Genomic DNA, 27,126 nt, shown 5'->3' with positions numbered 1-27,126 from the left:
TCCGGATAAGACACTGTCCTCATTTAAAAGTGAAATGTCCCAGCATCCCCTGTGATCTTCTCTCCAAATCCCCTGCAAATTCACATCAGCCATTTTTAGAGATCTGTTACGAGAAAAGTGCCTGTCCTTGAGCCGTATTCTGTGTGCATTTGCATATTTCAATATTTTAGCTAGTGTTTGAATTGTATAATGACTTTCAGGGGGTTTTGCTTTATGACTCCTTCTCATCAAGTAGTCATTTTAAACCAAACTCTGACTGCTTTTCTTATATGTTTGTGATATATATTCATGTGTGTGTGTGTGTGTGTCGGTCAGAGGTGGGCTGTCCCCCCGGCCGTCTCTATCGGGAGTGTGAGCGCGGTGAAGGCTGTCCGTTCAGCTGTTCTCAGGTCAGCGGTCACGAGGGCTGTTATTCTGAGGGCTGTGAGGAGGGCTGCCACTGTCCGCTCAACACCTACCAGCACAACGGATCCTGCGTTTATGTGAGCTCACAATTATGTCATGCAGATTAATGTGCATACTGAAAGTACACACCTCACTGCTGATCAGGGGCGGGGCTAGGGTGAGCCACCCCACTCACAACTGCTGTTTCTGTCACTTTTTCTCTTGACAAGAAGTGCATTTATTCAGTCGCAGAACGTCTTTACGACCACATCAAACACGAGATGTTTCGTATGCGTGCTCCAGCTTCACCTCAGCACTAAGCGCGAGTCAAACAAGCACAGAAACAGTACTGTGTTCGATCTTCAGTTGCATGCACAAAGGCGTCGACGGCGTGCTGTAGCCTGTGTCATTTCAAATCAAAGCACGAAATAAACTACGTGCATGCAACGTCGTGGTCAGTTAAGCCATGAAGTTACCAAAAAGGCAATTAAAGCTGCCTTAAAACTGTGCATGCATGTAATATGTTATATATGAGTCACATTTAAGAACATGTCTCTGAAATGGTTTTCAAAACTGTCCTGGAGCCCAGCACTGTCTCCCTCATCTAACACACCCGATTAAACTGGTGAGCTCATTAATAGAGACTTTAAGACCTGAAGTGGGTCAGAAAAGATGAAGAGAGTTGAGGGAAAATCTGATGCGTGTCAGATCTGCTTCAGGTTCAGCAGCGGCAGCTCTTAAAGTAATAGCAGCCAAAACAACCCAATAACCAGCTGCTGTGATGTCTGTTCGTCAAAGGACAAAAGAAAAAAGAGGAAATCAATAACTTTTATAACTTTAAGGATTCATCTATATTTAATTTAGAATTTAGTGTTTGATAACTTCAATTTCTGTATGTTTCTGCTGAAGGGCACAGGTAAATATGACATTTATTAAAATGGGTTCACTTAATATGTTCACTTAAATTAGAAGTTATTTTTTTAAAGTCTAATAAATGTTAAAATTGATAGCTCTCAATTATACTGCAATGTTGAATGGCTATAGTCAATGCTTAAATATTAGGTTGGGAAAAAAATTTTTTATAGAGACATCAGTAGTATTGGTATCAGTGATACTGACCTTCAGTCATAAAAAAAAGATGCCATTAAACAAATATTAAACATATACTGTCTTTATGTTGTTTGTACATTAATTTGAAGATTTAATGTGAAATGATTGCAATATAAAAGTATATTTAAAAACTTTAGTGTTAGGTGGGATTAATTGCGATTAATCGTGATTCAGAAAAAAATAGCAATTAATTAGTAAAAAAACAATTATCAATTGACAGTACTGGTTTTTATTCTTGACCTAGTTTGCATTGCAGTGGTAATAAAATAGTTAAGTAAGTGAAAACGTTTTAAGAAGCTGTTGTGTGTGTTTGTAGGAATGTCCATGTCTAGTGGACACTGACTTCCTGACCTCTTTACAAAGTGTGTCGGCGACCCCTGACCTGACCCCTGACCTCCAGAACATCACACTGGGGTCCGAACTGATGTCTGGAGAGGAGCTGATGCATGAATGCAGTTCCTGGTAACAGAAAAATTCATTGACATTTCATTTCTTATTCTCTTCTCATTTCAATATTCTATTTGTCAGTAATATATCTGTGTCTCTTCTGAAGCTCATGTGAACATGGACTGTGGAACTGCTCTCTGGTTCCGTGTCCCCGCGACGGAGGTCTGTCTCCTTGGGGCCCCTGGGGCCCCTGTTCACTCAGCTGTGGGGGTCTCGGTCAGAAGACTCGCAGCAGAAGCTGTAACCAGCCCAGTCCTGCTCACGGGGGCCGAGACTGTGACGGGCCCCTGCTGGACACAGCCTACTGCCAGACACCCGACTGCCCACGTACATGACCGAAATATGTTATTGATAGAAACGTGCATACTTTTTTTTATTATATTTGTTTTTAGACTGCTTATTTGTTATAGTAATTCAGAAGTTCTGTCTTTACAGTGGTAACAGTTCCAACAGAGGAACCATCTTTACCAGGTAATGACTGGCTAGGTGTAAATTCATTCATTCATTCAGTTTGTTAGTTAGGTGTTTGTTTGTCTATTTATTTGTTTATTTAATTACATTATTATTATTATTATTATCATCACCAATAATACAATTATTTATTTCTTTATTTGATAAATGTATTAATAATAATACTTTTATTTTAAATTCTTTATTATTATTATTGTTGTTGTTGTTGTTGTTGTTGTTGATAATAAATATTTATTTTATTCATTACACTATTATTAATAATAACAATATTAATGATAATGTTTGTATTTATTTATTTACATGCAATAATAGTGATTTTAGGTTTTATTAATAATAATAATTATTATATAAATAATTAATAATAAATTGTTATTAATAATAAATAATCTATTTGTTGGTGTTGTTATTATTAATATATTATGATGATAATATGTAAACATTATTCTATAAATTATTATTATTATTATTATGAAGTGTTGTTTATTTATTTACAATAATAATACTAATAATAATAAATAGACTATTTATTTATTTAAAAATCTTGTAATATAGTCTCTGCTCTCTCATCAGACGAGGATGCTGGTTTCTCCCAGTGGACAGCGTGGACTCCGTGCTCCAGAACCTGCAGTGATCCGGTTTCTCCTGCTCTGAAGGTCCGTATGAGGGAGTGTGTTCATGAACGCTGCTCTGGAGAAACCCGACAGGATCGAGTCTGTAACCTGCCTCAGTGTCCCGGTACAGCTCACCTCAATCTGCACATCCCTCTGATGATATTAACCTCAATATCTGTGCCTTCTCATTATAACATCTATTTATATTCTATTTACTTTACGGTAAATACAGGCAGTTTAATACAAATTACAGTTTATATATTGCTTATGTAATGTAAATGGAAGGTGAAATCAAGTGCATTGCATTGTGGGATGCATACAGAAAATTCTCATACTATGCATACATACATGCTTGCTTGTTGTGTGGAGTTAATGGTGTCTCTGGTGTAGTGTTGTGTGTAATGTGAAGGTGTTTTGTGGCTCAGATGGTGGTGTGTGTCCGGGCCGTGAATGCGCTCACAGGAACTGCTCCTGGATGCTGTGGGGCGAGTGGAGCTCCTGCTCTCGCTCCTGCGGCGTGGGACAGCAGCAGCGCGTCCGCACCTTCCTCGCCCCGGGCGTCAATGGAACCTGGTGCCAGGACATCCTGGGCGGTAACGTGGAAAACCGCTTCTGTAATATTCGGGCCTGCCGCGGTGAGTTAAAAAAAAGAGAGAGAATAAACACTTGTTTGTACATTTAGATTTTATTGTCTAAATCTTGATATTACAACACCTGAATAAATTTAATAAATCAGAGATAGAAATCTATATTCCAAAAACAAGTCTTCTTTTATCACATAATTTTTTAAGATATTTGTATGTTGTTTTAAGGATGATTAGGTAATTTACAGAAAAATCAAGACAGTGGCAATCATTAAGAATTAAATATTATTAAAGAAATATATAAATATAAAAATATTTTTTATTTATAATAATAATTATTATATATTTTTTACTAAGCATATTTGTAAATATCAAATCTTATTCAATAATTTTTTACAGTGTATAGTTAGTTTACATTGTAAAAAAAGTTTACATAAATTAAATATTATTAAATAGATATATATAATATTATATAACGTTAACTATTACTATTGTTATTATTATTAATTGTTATTTTATAATGATGATTATTATTTTGTTATAAATATATTTGTAAATATCAAATCTTATTAAATAATTAATATTACTATTTTGTATGTATACAAATGTACAATATACAGTTAGTTTTACGTTGTAAAAAGTTTGCACAAAAAAATGTAATATTATTAAAGAAATATAGAAATTTTCATTTTTCTTGTTGTGGTTGTTATTTATTAATTTTATTTTTGTTGAATTATTATTACTTTTTTTATTAAACAAATTTTTTTTTGCAGTTTATTGTTAGTTTTACATCACAAAACATTTTCTTTATTATTATTGTTGTCTGAGTAAAAATATTTAGCAAACTTAAAACAAGAGGGGACACTTATCTGAGAAGCATAATAGCATAGGATATATAGGATATATAAACACAAGTGGTTAGACAGTAATGTGTTGAGTGCTGTGTTGTGTTCAGTGGACGGAGGCTGGTCTCGCTGGAGCTCTTGGTCCCGCTGTGATAAAGCCTGCGGCGGTGGACGCTCCATCAGGACCCGCTCCTGCTCCAGCCCTCCACCCAAAAACGGAGGCCGCAAATGCACAGGAGAGAAGAACCAGGTCAAACCCTGCAACACCAAACCCTGCGGTACGAGCTCACATCTGAACCAGCAGCAGCAGTGAAATAACACCGGCAGCATGGCACTAAAAATGATTTAGTCAATACTAAAATAGCATCACAACACATTCTGAAAGATTCACTAGGACGTAATTTGATTTGATACTGTCATGAATGCAGGATATTATATTATTGGTTCATATTGCGTTTGATCGTCCACAAGAGTTGTTGTCTCAGAGGTGGAGAAAGCTTTATGAAAACAATTTTTTTAAATAATATAAATTGATGAATCATGCACAATGAGACCTGGGACATGCTTAAACATAAATAATAGAGGCAATGTTTAATTTAAAGAGATTTATCTGAGACATCTTGAGCATTTTAACCCTGTAAAGCCAGATGTATGAAATAATAAAAAATATATTTATTTATTTATTTTATTTACTTAAATTGAACAATTTATTGAACCTTTAGACAAAATGTAAAAAAACAAGTTTGCATGTTTTTATGTTGAGCTTTTAGGAACCAAGAATATTTATTTATTTCCACATAAGCATAAATGATTTCATGTTGTATTAGTGGACGGTGGATGGACCCCGTGGTCTGTGTGGTCAGACTGTCCTGTGACGTGTGGGAAGGGTAAACAGATCCGCACCCGCGCCTGTATCAACCCTCCACCGCGAAACAACGGCACCGACTGCACTGGACCTGAGAGAGACACCCAGAACTGTCACGCTGCACCTTGTCTTGGTACTTAGACAGACCTTTTCCCGTTTTTAATACAAAACATGATTGCATTTGACTATCGAATGTGCCCTTTTATGTGATTAACTAGAACTATTTGGATGCATTTTTTTCTTGACCTCTGTTTCCTGCAGATGACCTTTGCCCCTGGTCCCCGTGGTCGTCCTGTTCGCGCAGCTGCGGCGCAGGCGTGATCTCCAGACGCCGTCAGTGTGTGTGTGAGGAGACAGAAGATCCCGCGTGTCTTCCAGACATCCAGAGGGACGCAGAGGAGACGCAGCTGTGTTATAAGAGACCCTGTCCAGGTAAACGACAATAAAGCAGAAACACTAGTCATAATATATAATACCAGATTCATTAGACAGCTAGATTAGGAAGCAAGCTAGAAGAGAAATGGGAAAAAATATCATATCTACAGTAAAATATATGTAAATATCTCAAATATGTGTATGTAATTTTTTTAATGAATGTTTATGTTTTACCAATGAGATTGAACTTTTAAGGCAAGATGCTACATGCAAAACTATTGCTTTTCATGCACTGGTCAGTTTTTGAGATTTTGGACCATTTTGCTTCCATAACTTGTCTTCTTTCAGACTAGTGCAAAGAAATCACCCAAAATACACATTTAAGTGTTTATTTTATTACATTGTATCTATTACAATCCATAAGAGTCTTGCATCTTAAGAGTCTTGAAACTTACATACACCAAACTTTACAGTTTTATTCATATCTATAATTGAAGGTTTTTACAGAGGGTTTTGTTCATACTGATTTATATAACGTTTTATTCCTAAAAACAAGTTCAAATGTGTTTTTTTCTGTGCTGAAAGTATTTTCTAAATTAAAGAGTAATAAAAAGAGAAATCCAAAACCTCCTCGGTTTTAATATGTCAAAAAAAATTAAACAAGAATTTTGGGTCACACTTTATTTTAGGGTCCAATTCTCACTATTCACAATGACTTTTGCCTCAAACTACTAATTTGCTGCTTATTAATAGTTAGCAAGGTGGTAAAGTTCAGGTATTGGCTAGATTAGGGATGTAGAATATGCTCATGCAGCTTTAGAAACAGCCAATATGTTAATAATAGGCCAATTATAAGCAACTAGTCGATAGTGGTCCCTATACTAAAGTGTTACTGAATTTTGAATGGCTTTATCCAGTGTTTAGATTTCTGTTCTAGAAATGTATGCAAATGAATGCATTTTTAATGCATTATTTTTCATATTTAAACAACATTTGAGAAACAAATTGGTACAAAATGTAATGTCTTAAAGGGGTCATCGGATGCTGCATGCACTTTTACAAGTTGTTTGAACTGAAATGTGTGTTGGCAGTGTGTGTACACAACCACCCTAAAATTATAAATGTATTATTTAATCTACTAAAATCTTTACCCCTTTCTCAAATCGAGCCGATCTCAGATGCCTGAATGCATCTATGTTCGCGTGAATCATTCGTGATCCAGCTTCACCTACAGAAGAAGTGAGTGTAATGTTTTTTAATGAATCTTTGCAAATCACCTTTCATAATAATGTGCTAATTAGCAAGTTTCACGATGAATGCGGCTAAAGTAGACAGTCCCTCAGAGAGCCGCTGGAAGAGAGGGGCGGGGTCAGCAGAGCTCATTTAAACAAAACTTCTACAAAAACGGCTTGATCTGAAAAGAGCTGTTTTTGACAGGGTAAAAAAAAGGTGTTTTTTTACACTACCATTGAGAAATTTAAACCAAACTATGTTATAGACTTTTCATTAAGACCCTAAAGCAGGGGTGCCCAAACTCGGTCCTGGAGGGCCGGTGTCCTGCAGAGTTTAGCTCCAGCTTGCCTCAACACACCTGCCTTTAAGTTTCTAGTATGACTAGTAAGAGCTTGATTAGCTGGTTCAGGTGTGTCTAATTGGGGTTGGAGCTAAACTCTGCTGGACACCGGCCCTCCAGGACCGAGTTTGGGCACCCCTGCCCTAAAGAATCATATCAACTTGTGGAAAATGGGCATCCGATGACCCCTTTAATGTACTGTTTTTAATTAACCATGGATGTATGATGACATTGATTAGTTTTCCTCTGTTCACCTGTGATGTCTTACCCATAAATGTGCATCTGTTCCCCATGTTCAGCCTGTCCCGTGTCTGAATGGAGTGCGTGGAGCGACTGCTCCTGTGTGTCTCAGTATCACCAGCGCTTTCGTGCGCCGCTCATCTCGGCCAGCGGTGGGCAACACTGCTCTGATCTCGAGAGACAGAGCCGGCCCTGTAAACCTGACAACTGCACAGGTGATCAGAGTCTAATGCCATTTTACATAGTGTGCTTCTGAGTGATTACCAGAATCAAATGACCTTTTTACACCACAAACACTACAAGACCATGCATATAATATACAGTGCACAACATGCACACTTAAAAGTGAGATTTGCATGACACAAGAATAATTCCTCATGAATATTTTTATGGTAATAGCATGTTTTGTGCGAGCAGAATAAAGGATTATTTACATACGTCGAGTATTTCAGTGGTTGTGCTGTTTGTTTGTTCATTATGTAATTGATTTCACTCTTACATTGTTCTGTGTGTCTGTCAGATTGTGAGAAACCCTTCCTGTTCTCTGAATGTGGATCTCCGTGTGAGAAACACTGTGATCTTTCGGGTCAAACGCACTCGTGTTCGTCCCAGAACTGCACACCCGGCTGCTTCTGTGCGGAGGTTTGTACTGCTTGCATTTCACACAAATTCACATAAAGCTTTTCAGTAACTCTTTACAACGAGCTCTCATTTGTTACTATTAGAATGATAATGTGCAATATAGATTTTCACAGCAGTATTAATCTGCGTTAACGTTAGTTAATAAAATACATTTGTTCATTGTACAGTGTTAATAATGAGAGAATTTCATAATTGTGAGAATTTCCCAAAACAGGAAAATGCAAAAAAAAAAAAAAATTGAATAAAAATAAATAAATAACAAATAAAATAAAATACAAAATAAATATTTAAATAAAAATAATAAATATAAAAATATAATAATAATAATTTTTATTTATTTTTTATTTATTTATTTGAAAAGTTAAATTCAGTGATTAAGGTGAAGATTCGGAGTTGCTGTGTTGTGTGTTCCAGGGTCTCCTGCAGCAGAACGGATCATGTGTTCATCCGGATCAGTGTGGCTGTGTCCATCTCCTCCATCAGGGCTCAGACAGACCTGTGGCCGTCACTGTCCCGCAGGGGGCGCTGCTGACCGTGGGCTGCAGGACATGGTGAGCCACTGATGCTCTTCACACTGAGAGTGAGCTCACAGTGTTCTCATGATGTGCCTTTGATAACTCAAGTGTCTCAAACATCACAGCAGCATGGATTTACTCTGATTAGTGGTGTTTACTGAGTCAAGTATCTCTATAACTAGAGCTTCTAGTGATGTAATCAAACCTCTAGCGCTATATGTTCAGCGTGTGTTGTTGTTTGTGCTCCAGACTTGAAAATATAATGTATTTCTGAAAATATATATTTTACATAAACTATTTATTTGTTTATTTATTTATTATGTAAAATATTTAATTTTTTGAAAATATTTCAAATATATATATATTTAATAAGTATATATTTATAAGTATACTGTAATTTATAAATTACTGTAATATATAAATACTGTAATTATTTATACAATTATTTTTAATATTAACTTGTGAATTTATGTTTTAAATTCATATAATACAATATAAAATTAATAAATGTGATCAGAAATATATTTCTAAGAATAGTTTAAAAAATAAATATTTAGACAATTATTTATAAAACATTATTCATGAATTATTAAAAAAAACTAAAAAACTCCTACTATATATGTATCTACTATTATGTATTTCCTATTTCCTATTTCTGTATAATTCTGTATTAATTATTTAGGACCACAACCTAATACACATATTTTTTATATATTATAATACAATATAAAATTAATAAATGTTTTTTATATTTAAATAAATTAATTCTAAAACTCTAAAATAATAGTGTATCTCCAGTTTTATATATATATTTATAATGGCTTCTGATAATGCTTTATTTGTGTGTGTGTGTGTGTGTTTCAGTCTTTGTCATGACGGCTCTCTGCAGTGTGATTTACGAGAATGTAAAGGTATAACGCTTCTATTTTTACCCGTATAACCATATTTAGCCATGAGCGTCTGTTGTTCCTTATTTTAGACGCAGATCAAATCATCTGAAATCTAATAACGCTTTTCTGCCTGTTCATGAATAAATCCCAGTCTCTCTGTCTCTCAGTGATGGTCAGTGAGTGGTCAGAATGGACCTCCTGCTCTCCGTGTATCCCAGCATCCTCCGGCGGGAACGCTTCAGGGCTGGTGTCGCTCCAGCGGCGCTTCCGGGCCTGTCTGGACCTGGACTCCAGTCTGCCGGTCAGCGGGAGAGAGGAAGAGTGTGATGAAGAGCTGGAGGAAGAGCGAATCTGCCCGCAGTCTGACATCTGCACTGGTGGGTCGCCCGCAGACGGTTACCATAGTAACACATCATCATCAAACGCTTCCTGTATCAGACGCTCAAACGTCTGACTGTCATCAAAGCAGAAGCCAAAGGGCAGCGGACCCGGGTCGGGGGTACTGAACCGGACGACCCGCACTGATATTAAAACACTATCAACAACACATCTCAAGTACTGTTCATCTGAAATCTAATAACGCTTTTCTGCCTGTTCATGAATAAATCCCAGTCTCTCTGTCTCTCAGTGATGGTCAGTGAGTGGTCAGAATGGACCTCCTGCTCTCCGTGTATCCCAGCATCCTCCGGCGGGAACGCTTCAGGGCTGGTGTCGCTCCAGCGGCGCTTCCGGGCCTGTCTGGACCTGGACTCCGGTCTGCCGGTCAGCGGGAGAGAGGAAGAGTGTGATGAAGAGCTGGAGGAAGAGCGAATCTGCCCGCAGTCTGACATCTGCACTGGTGGGTCGCCCGCAGACAGTTACCATAGTAACACATCATCATCAAACGCTTCCTGTATCAGACGCTCAAACGTCTGACTGTCATCAAAGCAGAAGCCAAAGGGCAGCGGACCCGGGTCGGGGGTACTGAACCGGACGACCCGCACTGATATTAAAACACTATCAACAACACATCTCAAGTACTGTAGAGATACACCGGATAGCAGGCCATCTGTCCAATGACTTAACTCGGCTTATGAATATTAATTACTTGACATGACTGATGTTTGTAATCATTAACTTAAACAAAATCTATTAAAAACTTTTTTTCGTTAATTGAAATTAAACTGAAATAAAATAAATACAAAAATTTAACAGAAATTTGAAAATTAGAGTCACCTTGGCAACTAACTGAAATCGCTTGTTGAAGCATAAAAATAAATAACTGAAAAAAAAATTCAAAAAAATTAAACCTGAATAGTAATATAAAAATTTAAAAAATTATAGTAATAAAAATGACAAAAGCACTTAAAAGCACATAAATTACTCAAAATAATTGTTTGATAAAATTTTAACTGTTAAAAAGTTTTTGTTAATTGTTAATATTAAGTTGAAATAAAACAAATAAGAAACTTGAAGAAACAAAAATTAGAAAATTAGAATCGACTTAGCAGCTAACTGGGGAAAAAATTATTAAAACACTAAAATTCTGGAAATAAATTTAAATCTGGAAATAAATAAAAATGAAAAAAAATTTGAAATTAAATGAAAATAAATTGATATGAATAGCAGTGTTTAAAAATAATAAAAAGAGTTTCTCAAAATAATTGTTAACTAAAACTTTTTTTTTTTTTTAATTGTTAATTGATCAAATAGAATAAACAAAAAAGTTGCCTTGGCATCTAACTAAAAAGAATGTTGAAGCACTAAAATTACTAACTGGAAATAAATAAAAACTTCAACTGGACTTAATCTGAAATAAAAAATTAAATACACCTGAATAGCAATACTTACAAATTTTTTTTTTTTTAAATGAATATATTAATGACAAAATCCTCTAGCAAAATTACAAAAACTGAAAATATACAAAATAAAAGCTAATTCAAAATACCAATAAAAAGTATAATAGTCTGAAATATGATATGACCGGTCCAGGAAATGTATACTGAACAAAAATATAAACACAACACTTTTGTTTTTGCCCCTATTTTTCATGAGCTAAACTCAAAGATCTAAGACTTTTTCTATGAGTGGCCTTTTATTGTGGCCAGCCTAAGGCACACCTGTGCAATAATCATGCTGTCTAATCAGCATCTTGATATGCCACACCTGTGAGGTGGATGGATTATCTCGACAAAGGAGAAGTGCTCACTAACACAGATTTAGACAGATTTGTGAACAATATTTGAGAGAAATAGGCCTTTTGTGTACACAGAAAAAGTCTTAGATCTTAGAAATGGGGGCAAAAACAAAAGTGTTGCGTTTATATTTTTGTTCAGTGTAGATCGCAGTGTCATCATGACCGGATTAATATGGTGAGAGAAGCTGAGTGTGGTGCTGTCTGTGTGTCTCTGCTCAGATGTGTGTCACTGGAGCTCATGGAGCGGCTGGAGTGTGTGTAGAGACCCCTGCAGCGGAGGATACCGGCAGAGAGAGCGCCGACCTCTGACCTCTGACCCCGGACCACACTGCAGGAACCTACAGACGCAGTCTCAGAGCTGCAACACTGGCCTCTGTCCCGGTACACACACATACTTATTATAGACATCCTGTAAATATTATCGAAGTATAATCAGTAACTATAATTTGTAATTATTGGAACTGATTTAGTGTGCACCTGCATATTGTTCATGTAGTTTTTATATAGTGGCTGTATTTGATATAGGCGAGCATTGTGAGGACAGGGGGCGGGTCTATGACGACTCCTGCGCCAATCAGTGTCCCCGCAGCTGCGCTGACCTGTGGGATCACGTCCAGTGTCTGCAGGGCACCTGTCATCCAGGTATCAGCGCTTCTCTGACCTCTGCCACAAACATATGCATGAAGCGGGGAATGTGAGCGTGCTTCTGTGCCGCAGGCTGCCGCTGTCCAGACGGCCGGCTGCTGCAGGACGGAGGGTGTGTGCGGGTGGACGAGTGTCGCTGTGGGCTTCCGCTGGAGAACGGGACGCTGGAGATCCGACCCGGAGAGAACTTCACCCTCAGCTGCAACACCTGGTGAGAGGAGCTTATTTATTTATGGATCCGGTTTATCTTACAGGACGTCCCAGATGGGAGGGTGTGTCAGATTCTGTTAATGTCTGGGGACACTTTTCTGAAATATTGTGCTGAAGGTAAAGAAACATTAAACATTAACAGAATTGCACAAATGTTTGCATTTATTATTCTGATCTAATTTTTACTAGTTTGGACAAGTGTTATTTTAGTATAATTGATATAGTATTATAGTTTTTATTAATATTTTAACTTTTTGTTTTTTTTTCATTTAAACGTTTTAGTTTTCATTTATGTTTAGAGTTTTTTTTACATGTCTATATTTTTATTCTTATGTCTAAAAAGGTCTATATTTGTATTCTTATTAATATTTGTTATTATTATTTCATTTTTGTACTTGTATTTATAATTACATAATTACAATGTTTTTTATTTAACGTGTGTATTATTTCTGAAATATTATTAAATATTTATTACATTTAAACATTTTAATTATTATTTTTTTAAACAGCAACAGAACTGCACAAATGCATATAAATATTTAAGACATTATTTACTATTATTATTATGATCCCATTTTTACTAGTTTGGACCAATGTTATTTGTATCATTGATATACTATTATAGATTTATCAGTGTAAAGAAGCATTAAACATTAATAGAATTGCACAAATGCACACAAAGAGTTGGCACATTATTTGACATTTATTATTGTGATCTAATTTTTACTAGTTTGGACAAGTGTTATTGTGATCATTGATAAAATATTATAGTTTTTATTAATATTTTAATTTATTTTGTATTTTTATGTTTTTTTGTTTGTTTGTTTTCAGTTAAAGGTTTTAGTGAGTTTTTTATATGTCTACATTTTTATTCTTATGTCTAAAAAGGTCTGTCTTTTTATTCTTCTTATAATTTTTTTTATTATTATTTAATTTTTAGTCTTTTTTTTACTTTACAATTTATTTATAATTACATAATTGCAATGTTTTGTATTTAATGTGTGTATTATTTCTGAAATATTATTAAATTATTTTTTTTATATTAACTTTATTAAAACTTTTAATATTAATATTAACTCAAACATCAGCAGAACTGCACAGATGCATATAAATATTTACGACATTATTTATTATTATTATTATCCCATTTTTACTAGTTTGGACCGATGTTATTTGTATCATTGATATACTATTACAGATTTTATTAATATTTTGACTTTTTTGACTTTAACATTTTTTGTTTTCATCTCAAGTGTTTGTGGTTTAGTTATGTGTTTTTGTCTTTTGTTTTTAAAATATGTCTATTTAGTACTTATTCATTTTTATTTCAGTATTAGTTATTTTTGTACTTCAAGAACTATAAAAGAAAATGAGAAATGATGCCTTGACAACTAACTGTAATGTTATTTATTTATTAAATTATTTGTTTATTTATACATTTTTAGTTTTATTTACCAGTAATAACCTTAGTATGGACCTCAGAATGTTCTCAGAAGTCAGATTTTAGCAGGTTTTACTGCATTTGTGAGGATGTTTTTGTAAAAAGTGTGGCTCTAACAAGTACTTGCATATCTGCATGAATACATATACACACAAACATCACATTTGACACAAACCTCTGTCTCTGCAGTGTGTGTGTAAATGGCTCTCTGGTGTGTACGGATCACGTGTGTCCGGTCTACGGTCCGTGGGGATCGTGGAGTGAGTGTTCGGTGTCGTGTGGGACAGAGGGACAGAGGACACGCAGACGGTCCTGCAAACAGACGACCGGAGGACCGACCTGCGCCGACTCCTTCCAGAGTGAAAGCTGCTCACTGCTGCCCTGTCCAGGTCAGCCAACAGAACAGAGCAGCGTTAATCTACACATTTAAACTCAAATATGTAAATTAATACATAATTTAATTCAAATTGTAGTTTATATATAGCTACTATTTGATATTTTATTGAAATATGAAAATATGTTAACAAATATAAAAACAAAACAAGACTTTGGCACCTAATTTAAGTCACAAAACATGCACAATTAATTTGCATAAAAATAATAATTAAAATATTTAAAACCACAACATGCAAATTACAAAATATTTTACACAAAATATATACAAAAATGTAATACATTTTTTTTATATGAACACACACACACATACACACAATATATATATTCTTACGATTTGATATTTTATAGAAATATAAAAATATTTTAACAGATTTCATATCACAATACATGCAAAGTTCATTTGCATAACAACTTTTTACATAGATTTGAACATTTTGGTAATTTCTTTATAAATAATTATATAAAAAGTTACATTCACAGTTTTTCAATTAGTTTTTTTTCTCTATAATGGGAAAATATAAGTAGCTTTATTGAATAAATAGCTTGATATTTTACATTTTATGTTATTTATTTATTTTTACATTTTTGATAATTGTTATTTTCTGTTTATCAAATTAACAGCAACATATTAATTTTCAATAAACAACAACAAAAACATTTTTGTGGAAACCAATTAGTTTGGGTTTTTTTGGAAGTGTTTTCTTTATTTTTGTACATTTATAAAAAAATATTTTTATATATATATAATTTTATATATATATTCAGAATATTAATTTGTGCTTGACATGTATTTTAATGGACTTGTATCTTGTAAAGTGTAGATTATATAGGCCGATATGATTTTGTCGATCTGTTAGCCGGCTGTGTGGTGAGCCAGTGGTCAGCCTGGACTGACTGCAGCGCCTCCTGTGGTGGAGGAGTGTCACTGCGCAGGAAGACGGTCCTACAGGAGCCAGAGCCTGGGGGTCTGATCTGCCCCGGACCCCTGGAACAACACACCGCATGCAACACCAACAGCTGCCTGCCCGGTACAGCTAACACATCCATAAACACACAAAACCAGCTGAAGTACAGGCCTGACAGATAAACACAAACTCAAACACACTTCAGTGAAGGAGAAACACTTATGATGTGTTATAGTGCACCTATAAAACCCTTCAAACGGTCATATAATACCTGTAAAGCGTCTGTCATTTCAGTTTATATTGTCATAAAACATAACAACACATGTTCATAACTCAGGCTGCCTGTATGTGTTGCTTTACAAAGAAAATCACAAGGAAAATAAGAAATTATATTTGGCATTAAAGTCCCCATGAAATCAAAATGAAAGTTTTTTGGGTGTTGGTATCAATATGTTAGTCTTAAGGTTATCTATAAGGCAGTGTGCTCCGAAACAGTGACAAAATTCGCATTTAGAAGATATAAGCATTCAAAGCTTGCAGTTCGTCACTTCCGCCAAAACAGCTCAATGATTTTTTTGAATGCACATCGTACTTCAGCTTCTCATCAAACTTTCTGTCCAATCAAAGGCTCTTTAGAATCCGAAGCCCCACCCCCTACACTATAAATAGACGCTGAAGCCGCGGCTGAAATCGGTCACTTGTTCACAGAATTAGTCTTTCCTGTGCAGTGAATGGCACATAGTGCACTATATAGGGGACAGGGAACGATTCAAACAGTGTAAATATGCTTTCCACTGAGGAAAGAAAGAAGTCTGGTTTGGCGCTGTGTCCCGCTAACCACCGCACCGTGCACACACTCTGCTCCGGTCCAGAGACACGATAGCACGGAGCGGATCACATGCACGAGTCGCCGCAGACCACTAAATGTATCGGAGCTATTTGAATTCTACATAGAATGCTATATTTTATAGCAATATGGATGAGATTGTGGCCGGCATACCTTTACGGAGCTGAACGGCTCTGAACGGCTCTAGCCCAAGCTGTGATATAAACCAACGCTATTGGCTATTTTAAAAAGGGGCGTGGCTGCTTGATATGTCCCGCCCTGTCTTCCTGTTTCAGTTAAAATGACGTCAACACAGAGTAACACTGCATGTTTCTAAGCATTTCAGGGGACCTTTAAGCTTATTTTTAGGACTATTCAGATTTATTTATTGATATATTGATTGTGACATTTTCATTCAAATTAATAATATTTACTTTACAAATTCATATTGTTGGGATGCAAATAAATGCTTTTTTCATTCTGCTTAAAAATCATCATTTCAGGACATTAATTTAATTTGCATTATGCATACTATTATGCATATAATTTACAAATGGCAGTCATTGTTTGCAGTTTAATTGTTTATGAAATGAGGGGTAAATGTGCTTAATTGTAATTTAAATAACACAATGTAAAAAGTAAAAATTTACAAAAATACACACACATGTTTAGCTGAATATAAGCAGCTGTGTGTGTGTGTGTGTGTGTGTGTGTGTGTTTTCTAACACACACACGCACAGACAAGCTCTTACAGAAAATATTTACCTTCCATTTAGCTACATTACAGTTTCAGCAATTTACTGGTCCTCTTGTGTGCAATTTTATGCTAATTTCAGTTCGAGACAAGCATACACAAAATATTAAAAGTGGCACTGATTTGCATTAAAGCATCTGAGAATGTGGAGAAGAATCTGTTAGGAGTTCAACTGAATCATGCGGCGTGTAACGGCCTGCAGACTGTTCATTAATTGTGTTTTAGATGATAAGACAGAATAAAGTTTGAGTTGATAGACTCATTTAAAACAGTGCGATAAGCCTTCAGGAGGAATGAAGTGTGTCTTAAACAGATTCCCCTCCAGAGTCGTTTAAGCAGCTTGACTCATTTGATTACTACTGTAATGAACTTCAGCAGCCAGTCACTGAAAGGGCCTGCAGTCGCTCCATCAGACCGGCACCAACAAATCATGTGTGTTTAAACTACTGTAGTTCAGCCACAAATAATAATCTGTCATCTGTGTAAATGGAATGCTAATCGGGATGCTGTGTGTAACGGTGGTTTGGTTTTCTCTGTGTCAGATTGTCCTGCTGGTCAGGTATTCAGCTCTTGTGCAGGATCTTGTCCGTACAGTTGTGAGGATCTGTGGCCCCAAAATCAGTGTGTGTCGCTGACCTGCAGTCCTGGGTGCAGCTGCCCGCCTGGAGCCGTGAGTCAATCTGTTTGTGTTACCCCACATAACACCCTAGAAACCGCCTAGCAACACCCTAGTAACCATACACAACACCCTAGAAATTGCCTAGCAGCACCCTAGAAACTGCACAGAACACACTCGAAATTGCCTAGTAAAACACTAGAAATCTCACACAACACCCTAGAAGCTGCCTAGCAATACCCTAGAAACCACCTAGTAACACTCTAGAAACCACGCACAACACCCTAGAAACCACCTAGCAACACTCTTCAAACCACATAGCAACACCCTTGAAACCAGATAGTAGCATGCTAAAAATATTCTGAACACCCAAGCAACATTATAACAATATCCTAGCAGCTTCCTAAAACACCCTAGAAACACTATGGAATCACCATAGCAACCCTATAACAATGTCGTAAAATCTTCCTAGAAAACTTCCATAGCAACTCTATAGCAACCCCATTGCAACGTTTTAGCAAATTCTCAGAAGACCCTAGCAAACTCATAGTGGCGTTCTAGTACAAACCTCCTTAGCAACGTCATAGCAGCGTCCTTAAACACCCTAGCAACGTCCTTGCAGATTCCCACAACACCCAAGCAACCCCATAGCAACGTTCTCACCTAGACCTGCCTAGCAACTCTACAGCAGCACCCTGGCAGCTTCCTAGAACACCCTAGCAACCCCATAGCAATGTCCTTGCAAATTTCCAGAAGACCCTAACAACCACATTCCAACGTCCTCTCCTAAACCTCCATAGCAACACCCTGGCAACCACCACAGCTCCCTAGCAACACATTAGCATCTGCACAGGCAAACACAGCCCATTGCCTTCTGAAAACATATAAATCTAGTTTGTCTGTTATTCCAGACTGCAGTAAACAGTGTGATTTGAGGAGTGTACCGTGTTCACATCTGCTCCTGATGGCTCTGTATTTTTGGAAGTGTAATTTGGACACAGATGGCTGTACGAGTCCCGCATGAATATGAGGATGTTATTAATCACATCATCCATCTGCAGGTGATGCTGAACGGAAGCTGTGTTCCTCAATCCCAGTGTCCTTGTTCTGTGGTCTCGCTCCCGCTGACGTCCCAAAACCTCACCCTGGACCTCCAGGAACAGGAAGTTCCTGCAGGAACCGTCATTCCAGACTCCTGCAACTCATGGTACTTCACATTCATTCTGTGCACGGTTTGTGTTTCATGTGTAAATGATCTCGGACAGAAAGAGCTGCTGTGGTTATTGGATTGATATTCAGTGACACATGGATCTCAATCAGGCTTTTCTAAGAGCGTCTCAGTGTGGTGAAGTGAAATCCACATCCTCTCTTTGGACATAAAATATCGGCAAGATGTTCAGAAAGTCACTCTGACATTGTTGAAAGAATCAGATGCTCTGGATGGAACAGCTGACAATATAAAAGACAAGAATAACCATTCAGAATTAGACATTTTGAAGTAAAGTGCATGAATTACATGAAAATATGTGCATATTTGATTCATATACATGCTCATTAATCAAAGGAAAAAAATTATCAGTATTTTTCCATAAGAAAATTAAGCCTATTTTTAAACATTTTTATAATAATTAACTTATCATTAACAAAATGCACCTGTACATTTGATTTATTTACCATGATTCACAATACTGATTCTCATTACTGTAAGGTAATACTGTAAGGCTTATTTATTTATTTGTTTGTTTAATATTTATTCATGCTAAATATGTTTATGTATTTGTATAATTTATGCTGAATATATTTTAAAAACTTTGGGGGTGGATGTTTTTGTCTTGGAAAACAATCCTGAGAAAGCTGTAACATCAAGCATGGATGTAAAATAAGTGTTTATGTTTAATTACAGTGTCTGTGAAGGTGGGATCTTTACCTGCACTAACGAGTCATGTGACGGTGAGTCATGTGACCTCATACACTCACAGCAGAGACACAGAGGGTCCCACAAACATTATTTTTATAGCTTCATATTCTTACTGTATGGCAACTATTGACTTGAGAGCCATTTTTAAAACATCTGAGACAAACTTCAGAATGTTCCTGAAACAACTTCTGAGCAATGAACGCTTACCTGTGTTTATGAATGGAAGTGAAAGGAGCAGAGTCTGAATGCTGTGTTTTTCATTTAGTGGACTGTGAGTGGAGCAGCTGGTCAGCGTGGAGCTCTTGCTCAGCGTCCTGCGGATCTGGACAGCACTTCTCCAGCCGGACGATACGGCGCCAGCGGCAGTACGGAGGACGGGAGTGTGAGGGGCCGTCACACACTTCACGAGTCTGCAGGGGCCCCGAATGTGGTGAGAAACAGTGTTGAGGGTTTGTGGGGTGTTCAGACCGAAAACACATTGAGGTGTAGTATTTTTGTTCAAGTTAATTTAAATATGCCAGTAGTGTATTCCTTGAAGTACCTTGAAGTGTAAGTGCACTGTACATTATTTTATTAATGTATTATTATTATTATTAATAATAATAATTGTTATGGTGATGATGATGATAATTATTATTCATTAATTGATTATTATCATTAGTAGTTGATGTTATTTTAATATTATTTTATTTGTTTGTTTTAATTTATTATAACAAAAAAAATTTTTAAATATTTTTTATTGGGCAGCATAATAATAATAATAATATTTTATACAATTATTAATTAAATAATGTTAATATTTTTATTTATTTGTTTTAATAATATGAATGTATTTATTTGCTTAATAATAATTATTGTTATTTAACTAATAATAATAATAATTTTACTTATTTGTTTTAATAATAATGATTTAAGTTTTACCTATATTATTTTATGTATTTATTTGTTTGTTTTAATAATAATAATAATAATAATAACAATAAATGGATTTGTTTATCAATAATTTTTAATAATAATAATTTTATTGATTTATTTATGCAACTGTAACTGTTCTGTTTATTTAAAAAGAATAATAAAAGAAAACAGAGTTTAAAAAAAATAAACATAGCATCTGCCCTTCCCTAAAGCCCATTGGTCATCAACTAATGTCCATACAGCATGTCCAGAGGGTGAGCGCTGGCTCTGGAGTGAGTCCGGATCGGGCCGAGTGTGTGAGAGGGGGTGTTTGGACCTGTACAGCCCTGAACCGCTCAACTGCACGGGCCCCGTGGCCACAGAGGGCTGTGTGTGTGAGGAGGGCCGGTATCGGAGCCTGGAGGGCCGGTGTGTGATTCCAGCACTGTGTCAGTGTGAAGAGGAAGACGGGACGCTTCGAGAGGTACACGAACACACAATCACCCGTCACACTGCTGTGCTTTAGCCTGTAATTGCAGTGCTGGTTACTTTGTTTATTTATTCTAATAAGGAAGGTCATTAACGAGTCTGATGGATTAGCACTCAGGGCATTTGTAGAAAAAAGATAATTGCCATCATCAATAATGAAAAAACCCGTTGAAAGGCCTTATGAGGTTTTCTAATTGAACTATAGTGGCACTCGTTTAAGAGTTTCTGTATAAAGAGCGTTTGGTTGAATGAGACGGATGATGTAACGTCCTGTGGCTGGAACAAGGCCATCATCACAACATGGACGGATGGTATACAGTACACAATACTATATTAACAGCAGATCAATATATACAAACTCTACATTCAAAAGAACCTGTTGTAATATTTGATTCTTAACTTAAATATACCGATTTACTTTATTAATTCATGTTCTTTTATTATGAATGATTGACCAATGTTATTCTAAGAAAAACAACAACAACAAAAAATCAAAAAATTCTAAATTCTAAAAAGAACTAAAAATATAATTAACTAATTCAATTCAAGTTTATTTGTACAGCGCTTTTCACGATACAAATCATTGCGAAGCAACTTTACAGCAAATTAAGTTTCTGCAATATTTAGTGGTAGCTTATCAGTGGTGACTAATGATAACTAATATTTGTTAAAAAATGAATGTTTTTTTGCTCTTAAGTTGCTCTTGCATTTATTTGATTGATAAAACTGAAACATTATTGCAATTTAAAATAACTGTTTTCTGTGTGAATCTCTGTTAAACTGTAATGTATTTCTGTGATGCGCAGCTGTATTTTCAGCATCATTCCTCCAGTCTTCAGTGTCACATGATCTTCAGAAATCAGTATAATATGCTGATCTGCTGCTCGAGAAACATTTCTGATTATTATCAATGCTGAAAACAGTTGTGCTGCTTCATATTTTTGTGGAAACTGTGATACATTTTAATTTTCAGGATTCACAGATGAATAGAAAGTTCAGAAGAACAGCATTTATTTGAAACAGAAATCTTTTGTAACATTAGAAATGTCTTTACTGACACTTTTGTTAAATTTAATGCATCCTTGCTGAATAGAAGTATTAATTAAAATGGTAATAGCAATATATATTAAATATTATACATATTTTGTAAATATATTTTAAATAATTTTTTTAAATATATTTTAATATACAGATACACTATTGTGAATATTTTACACTATTATGATAATACTATTAATACACTAATAAATGCAAAACACAGGCACAAAATATTATCTAGAACTTATTTTAGTAGGAAGTGTCTGTCCAAGCACATTAATGTAAATATGAATGAATTGACCGTTGTGTGTTGTGTGTCACAGCCGGGGTCCGAGTGGGTGGATGGCTGTCAGTCCTGTCGCTGTATCAATGGCCAGAAACACTGTCAATCAAACTGTCCTCCCCTTCACTGCTCTGAGGTATGAAATGTGTCGTTTGTCTTTCATATTCGCTTTCCTTCACCTCACACACAGAAAGATTTGACATTTCTCCAGTATATTCTCCGTTAGACATCCGCTGCGGTTCGGTTTCACATGCGTCGGCCAAATAATCAGTGAATAGCCTTGCATCAGTAATGAGTACAGGACGCCGTTAGAGGACCAGATGCTGGAAATAGACCGACCCGTTGTCCAGGCAACAGCTCTGGTCAGGGATAATGTCCCAGATGGCTCTGGAGTGACGCCTGGACGTCTCCGAAGCTCCTGCAGCGTCTCAGAGGAACCCAACATCTCCTCTGGGCTCCTGCGGATCACTGGGAGCAGATCTGTTGAAAGAAAAACTAAAAATACTCCCTCTGGTTCCTAGACGATTTGTTCTTCTTCATTCAGTCCAAATCAAATTACCCAATTTGCATTTCTGCCGCCGGCACATAAATGTCACACCTCACCGAAGGAGTGTTCCTCTTAACTCCAAACTAATCATCACTGACTGAAATAAACACAGACTGGACTGTCATAGTGTTTCATTTCTCTGCCTGTGGCGGCACCAAACCGAATTCCAGAAATATAATAAAAAGAGTTTTCAAAGTTGCAAACAGTCAGATAGTTCAGCTAAATTGTGAGGTATAAAAATGCTGATGTGTTTAAACAGTGAAAACTCTCAAATCATGCAGTGCACTGGAAAGTTTCTGGAGTAACAATTGCATTCAAATGCAGGAGAGCTGCAAACAAACAATGCAAAAAATGTATAATAATAATAACAAAAAAATACTGATAACCATATAAGCATACACAACTAGTTAAAATCAAATGCTTTCCAACTTGTTGATGTCAAGGGACGTGTTAATTAAAACAAAATAAAACATGTTAAATACAACTTTTTAGTGATAACGTATAAACCTTTAAAGACTTACTGTGAGCTCAGAGGTTATTAATCAATGGTGTGTGCATATAAACTTAAAATATATTATTTCTATAGATATAATCAACAACTTTTAAATGAATAGTTCTATATTTTTCTATCGCTCTTAATTTGATTGTTAGTTAATTCGACTGTAGTCGTTTCCCTCACTAAGCTGTCTTGTGCCTTTGTCTCTTTGTCCAATTTTTAAATAATTGTTTTATTCAAATCAGGGTTTGTAATAGAAGTGTTATTTTCGTATCTTTGAGTTTTTATTAATAGTTTTTATTAATGTTAAGAATGAAGTTTTATGTTTATATTTCATTTTTAAAGATTTAGTCATTTTTTGTGTGTGCTTTTGTCCGTTTATTAATGTCTATAGAGTTTTTTATTATTGTTTTTTAGTCCAGTTTTAGTTTTAGTTATTTTAGTACATCAGGTTAACCTAAATGAAAATGAGAAATACCTTGTCAACTAGATAACATAAGTTTTATTTTTTATTTTTCTTTCTTTTATTTTTTTATTATTCATTCGTTCGTTCGTTCGTTCATTTATTTTATTTCAATTAAAGTTTATTTTATTTACCAATTTTTATTGTTTTAGATTTAGTTAATTATAATTATCATTATAATTATAGTCCTGCCTCGTAGATGGATGGTTGGTCTGGTTCATTGCTTATAATTCTTAAACAAAGACTTTTTGAAAAATCCCTATGGGAAAAATTGAATATATATACAGTGGGTACGGAAAGTATTCAGATATATATATATATATATATATATATATATATATATACAGTATAGTCTCTATTAATTAATGCATTAATTTTTTTAATTAAATTTTATTTCAGTTTTAGTTTTTAAGTTTTTTTTTTTACATTTTTATTATTTTTTATTTATTGATAATAACCCGACCTCATAGCTGGTTGGTTTGGTTCACTCTCAAACAGACTTTTTAAAAATCCCTATGGGAAAAATTTGTAGAAAATAAACTTAGTTGACAGGTACTTTTGCATGATGCATAAATGTATAGATTGATACACTGTAGGTCACATTGAATAATCATATTCCAATGTAAATGTCATCTGCCCATATGCATTGTGTGTGTAGACTCTAAAAAATGCTGGGTTAAATGCAAACCAGTGTTGGGTAAAATATGGACAAACCCAGGGATTGGGTTGTTTTGACCCAGCATTTGGGTTACTAACATTTAATCCAATCGCTGGGTCAAAAGAACCCAATTGCTGGGTTTGTTCATATTTTACCCAACACTGGGTTGCATTTAACCCAGCATTTTTTAGAGTGTATATATTTGAATATCAAGCCAAACAAACCAAAACATGTCATACATTACCTGTGGATTCTCAGTTTTACTCTATATTTTCAGTGTAAACGTCTGAGCCCCTGTGGCAGTCGTATGGAGGCTGTCACAGCCTGATGCTCGTCTGTACTGTCAGCATCCGTCCATCCCACCGGCGAGCTATTCTCAGCCACCTGCACCTCTGATATGCTTTCTCTCCTGCTCTGTTTTCCAGGGTGAAGTGAAGGTGCTGGAAGCGGAGAGCTGCTGTCCCGTGTGCCGCAGAGAGTTTCCAGGTAAGAGTCACACAGTATGCCACTAATAGGGAAGAGTGAGCCTGCAGTCATTCGCTGATGTTTGTCAGCACTTCTCATGTGCCACAGACGATTGGTGTAGTACACATCATTAAGCATACTGGAGCTTTAGCTAGTCAAACTACAGCCCGACTCCAGATCCAGCCGTGTAACTACATTCCAGAGATTGCAGGACGGTGTAAGTTCTTCTCCACTGAAAGGATCCGTTCGGGTAATTTGTGCGATATAAAAGTGCTGACACGTTCCAAAACTCTCAAATCGTGCAGTGCACTGGAAAGTTTCAGGAGTAACAACCACATTCAAATGCAGGAGCGAATCTTATAAATCAACGCTGAATGCAAATAATAAAATACTACTAGCCATATAATCATGCATGGTTAGTTAGAGTGGAAACATAATAGGATTATCAATTTTAAAATGCAGGAAGAAATGCTTTCCAATTGGTTGAAGTCAAATAAAATAAAACTCTATGGTGCTATTCTGTCATATAGTTATGTGACTGGTAATAGAAAACATTCCTATTTTTACATTTATCTCAATTCCTACACCTTACAATAAGGTTTTAACATTAATTAACTCTGTAAATGTTATTAAAATAATAATAATAATAATTATTATTATTATACTACGAATAATATAATAATACATTAATAATAATAATATAATAATATATAATTTATATTATAATTATAATAATTATATTAATATAATAATATTGTACTACTACTACTAATACTGTAATAATATAAACAAAAATTGTATCTGTTAATATTATTTATTAGCTAACGTGAACTAACAATGAATTGTTGTATTTTTATTAATTAACGGTGACAGATTAATACAAATATATTGCTCATTGTTAGTTAATTTTAGTTAAATGCATTAACTAATGCTATTATATTATTGTAAAGTGTTACCATTAAAAAGTATAACAATGTTGTTTATGCATTTACAAAATGATCAGTTGTCCTATTCAAACTAGCCTATACGAATCATTTTGCATGTTTGGGTTGGTAATTTTAATACATTTGGATGTTTTAATTTTTTTGTATGATAAGTGTAAATTAAAGTCAACATGAAATGCTATTTAACCCACTTTACTTCTGTAATATGATGTATTTCTGAGGGAAACTGGATATTTAGATTTTATCCATCAGGAATCAGTTGGATGGTGAAAAGTGATGAAAATGACAGGTGGTTGAAAAATAGGATGTAAGTGGTTTCTGAGATGAAGCAAGTTATTATATTTGAATGAAACATAACAAAAACAAAGATTATTCTCTCATCTGTCTTGAGAGCCTTCATTAAATCAAATGTGATTCTTTTGATTGTAATTCTTCTTCTGTATGTTCTTCTGTTAATTGCTGTCTCTCTCTCTCTCTCTCTTCTTCTGTCCTATTTCCTCCTGTGGACATCACTTTCTCGTCTCCAGAGGATCCGGTTGCCGAGTGCCGTCGTTACACTGAGGTCAGGAACATCACCAAGGGCGACTGTCGCCTGGACAACGTGGAGGTCAGCTTCTGCAGAGGGCGCTGTCTGTCCCGGACCGATGTCATTCTGGAGGTGTGTGTCGCCATGTCGTTCATGAACTCTGATCTCTGAACTGTGAAGTGCTGCATGAACTTACACAGGTTATTAACGTATGCATCAATCTAGATTCTTATCTACTTACGAATTATTCTGCTTATAGATTTTGGATGCATTGTGTGTTATAAATGCATCAATGTGGAAAGTCTGCCTAATACTGGTGGCGTAAAATGTTTGGTAAATAACTATACACTGTTATATTAATTACATTGTTAGATTAATACTGTTAACCATAAAACATATTATAGATCAATGGTGTACTAAATGATATCAGGGAACATTGTATTGTATTTTTATACTTTTTTAGATTTACAATTAATAAACGGTTATATTTTCCACTGTTTAAATAACAATAAATAAATAAATAAATATTATGCCTCAATTCATCTCGGATGTATCAATCTATATATATATATATAGAGAGAGAGAGTGACAAAGATATATAATTAATACTGTTAACCATAAAACATATTATAGATCAATGGTGTACTAAATGATATCAGGGAACATTGTATTGCATTTTTATACTTTTTTAGATTTACAATTAATAAACGGTTATATTTTCCACTGTTTAAATAACAATAAATAAATAAATAAATATTATGCCTCAATTAATCTCGGATGTATCAATCTATATATATATATAGAGAGAGAGAGTGACAAAGATATATAAGATATATGATAGATAGATAGATAGATAGATAGATAGATAGATAGATAGATAGACA

The 27,126-nt window shown here is 35.2% G+C and overlaps 1 protein-coding gene across 1 annotated transcript in view; it reads left to right on the top strand.

Annotated features, from left to right (window-relative positions):
- The window catches only part of sspo (SCO-spondin), a 102,705-nt gene that overhangs the window by 73,866 nt on the left and 1,713 nt on the right, over positions 1-27,126 (top strand). Inside the window, 25 exon segments of the mRNA XM_016235575.1 lie at positions 316-482; positions 1,811-1,956; positions 2,048-2,268; positions 2,377-2,412; positions 2,983-3,147; positions 3,449-3,658; positions 4,563-4,730; positions 5,280-5,450; positions 5,579-5,749; positions 7,565-7,720; positions 8,026-8,147; positions 8,562-8,698; positions 9,527-9,596; positions 9,869-9,929; positions 11,948-12,109; positions 12,254-12,370; positions 12,446-12,584; positions 14,214-14,413; positions 17,448-17,575; positions 18,583-18,728; positions 19,425-19,471; positions 20,597-20,817; positions 22,184-22,279; positions 24,733-24,793; positions 26,244-26,374. Coding sequence (XP_016091061.1) covers positions 316-482; positions 1,811-1,956; positions 2,048-2,268; positions 2,377-2,412; positions 2,983-3,147; positions 3,449-3,658; positions 4,563-4,730; positions 5,280-5,450; positions 5,579-5,749; positions 7,565-7,720; positions 8,026-8,147; positions 8,562-8,698; positions 9,527-9,596; positions 9,869-9,929; positions 11,948-12,109; positions 12,254-12,370; positions 12,446-12,584; positions 14,214-14,413; positions 17,448-17,575; positions 18,583-18,728; positions 19,425-19,471; positions 20,597-20,817; positions 22,184-22,279; positions 24,733-24,793; positions 26,244-26,374 — 3,449 coding nt within the window.

This window comes from Sinocyclocheilus grahami, unplaced genomic scaffold (assembly GCF_001515645.1).
Source record: "Sinocyclocheilus grahami isolate Dianchi unplaced genomic scaffold, SAMN03320097.WGS_v1.1 scaffold472.1, whole genome shotgun sequence".
NCBI classification, from domain to species: domain Eukaryota; kingdom Metazoa; phylum Chordata; class Actinopteri; order Cypriniformes; family Cyprinidae; genus Sinocyclocheilus; species Sinocyclocheilus grahami.
This window is presented reverse-complemented; position numbering and strand designations above follow the sequence as displayed.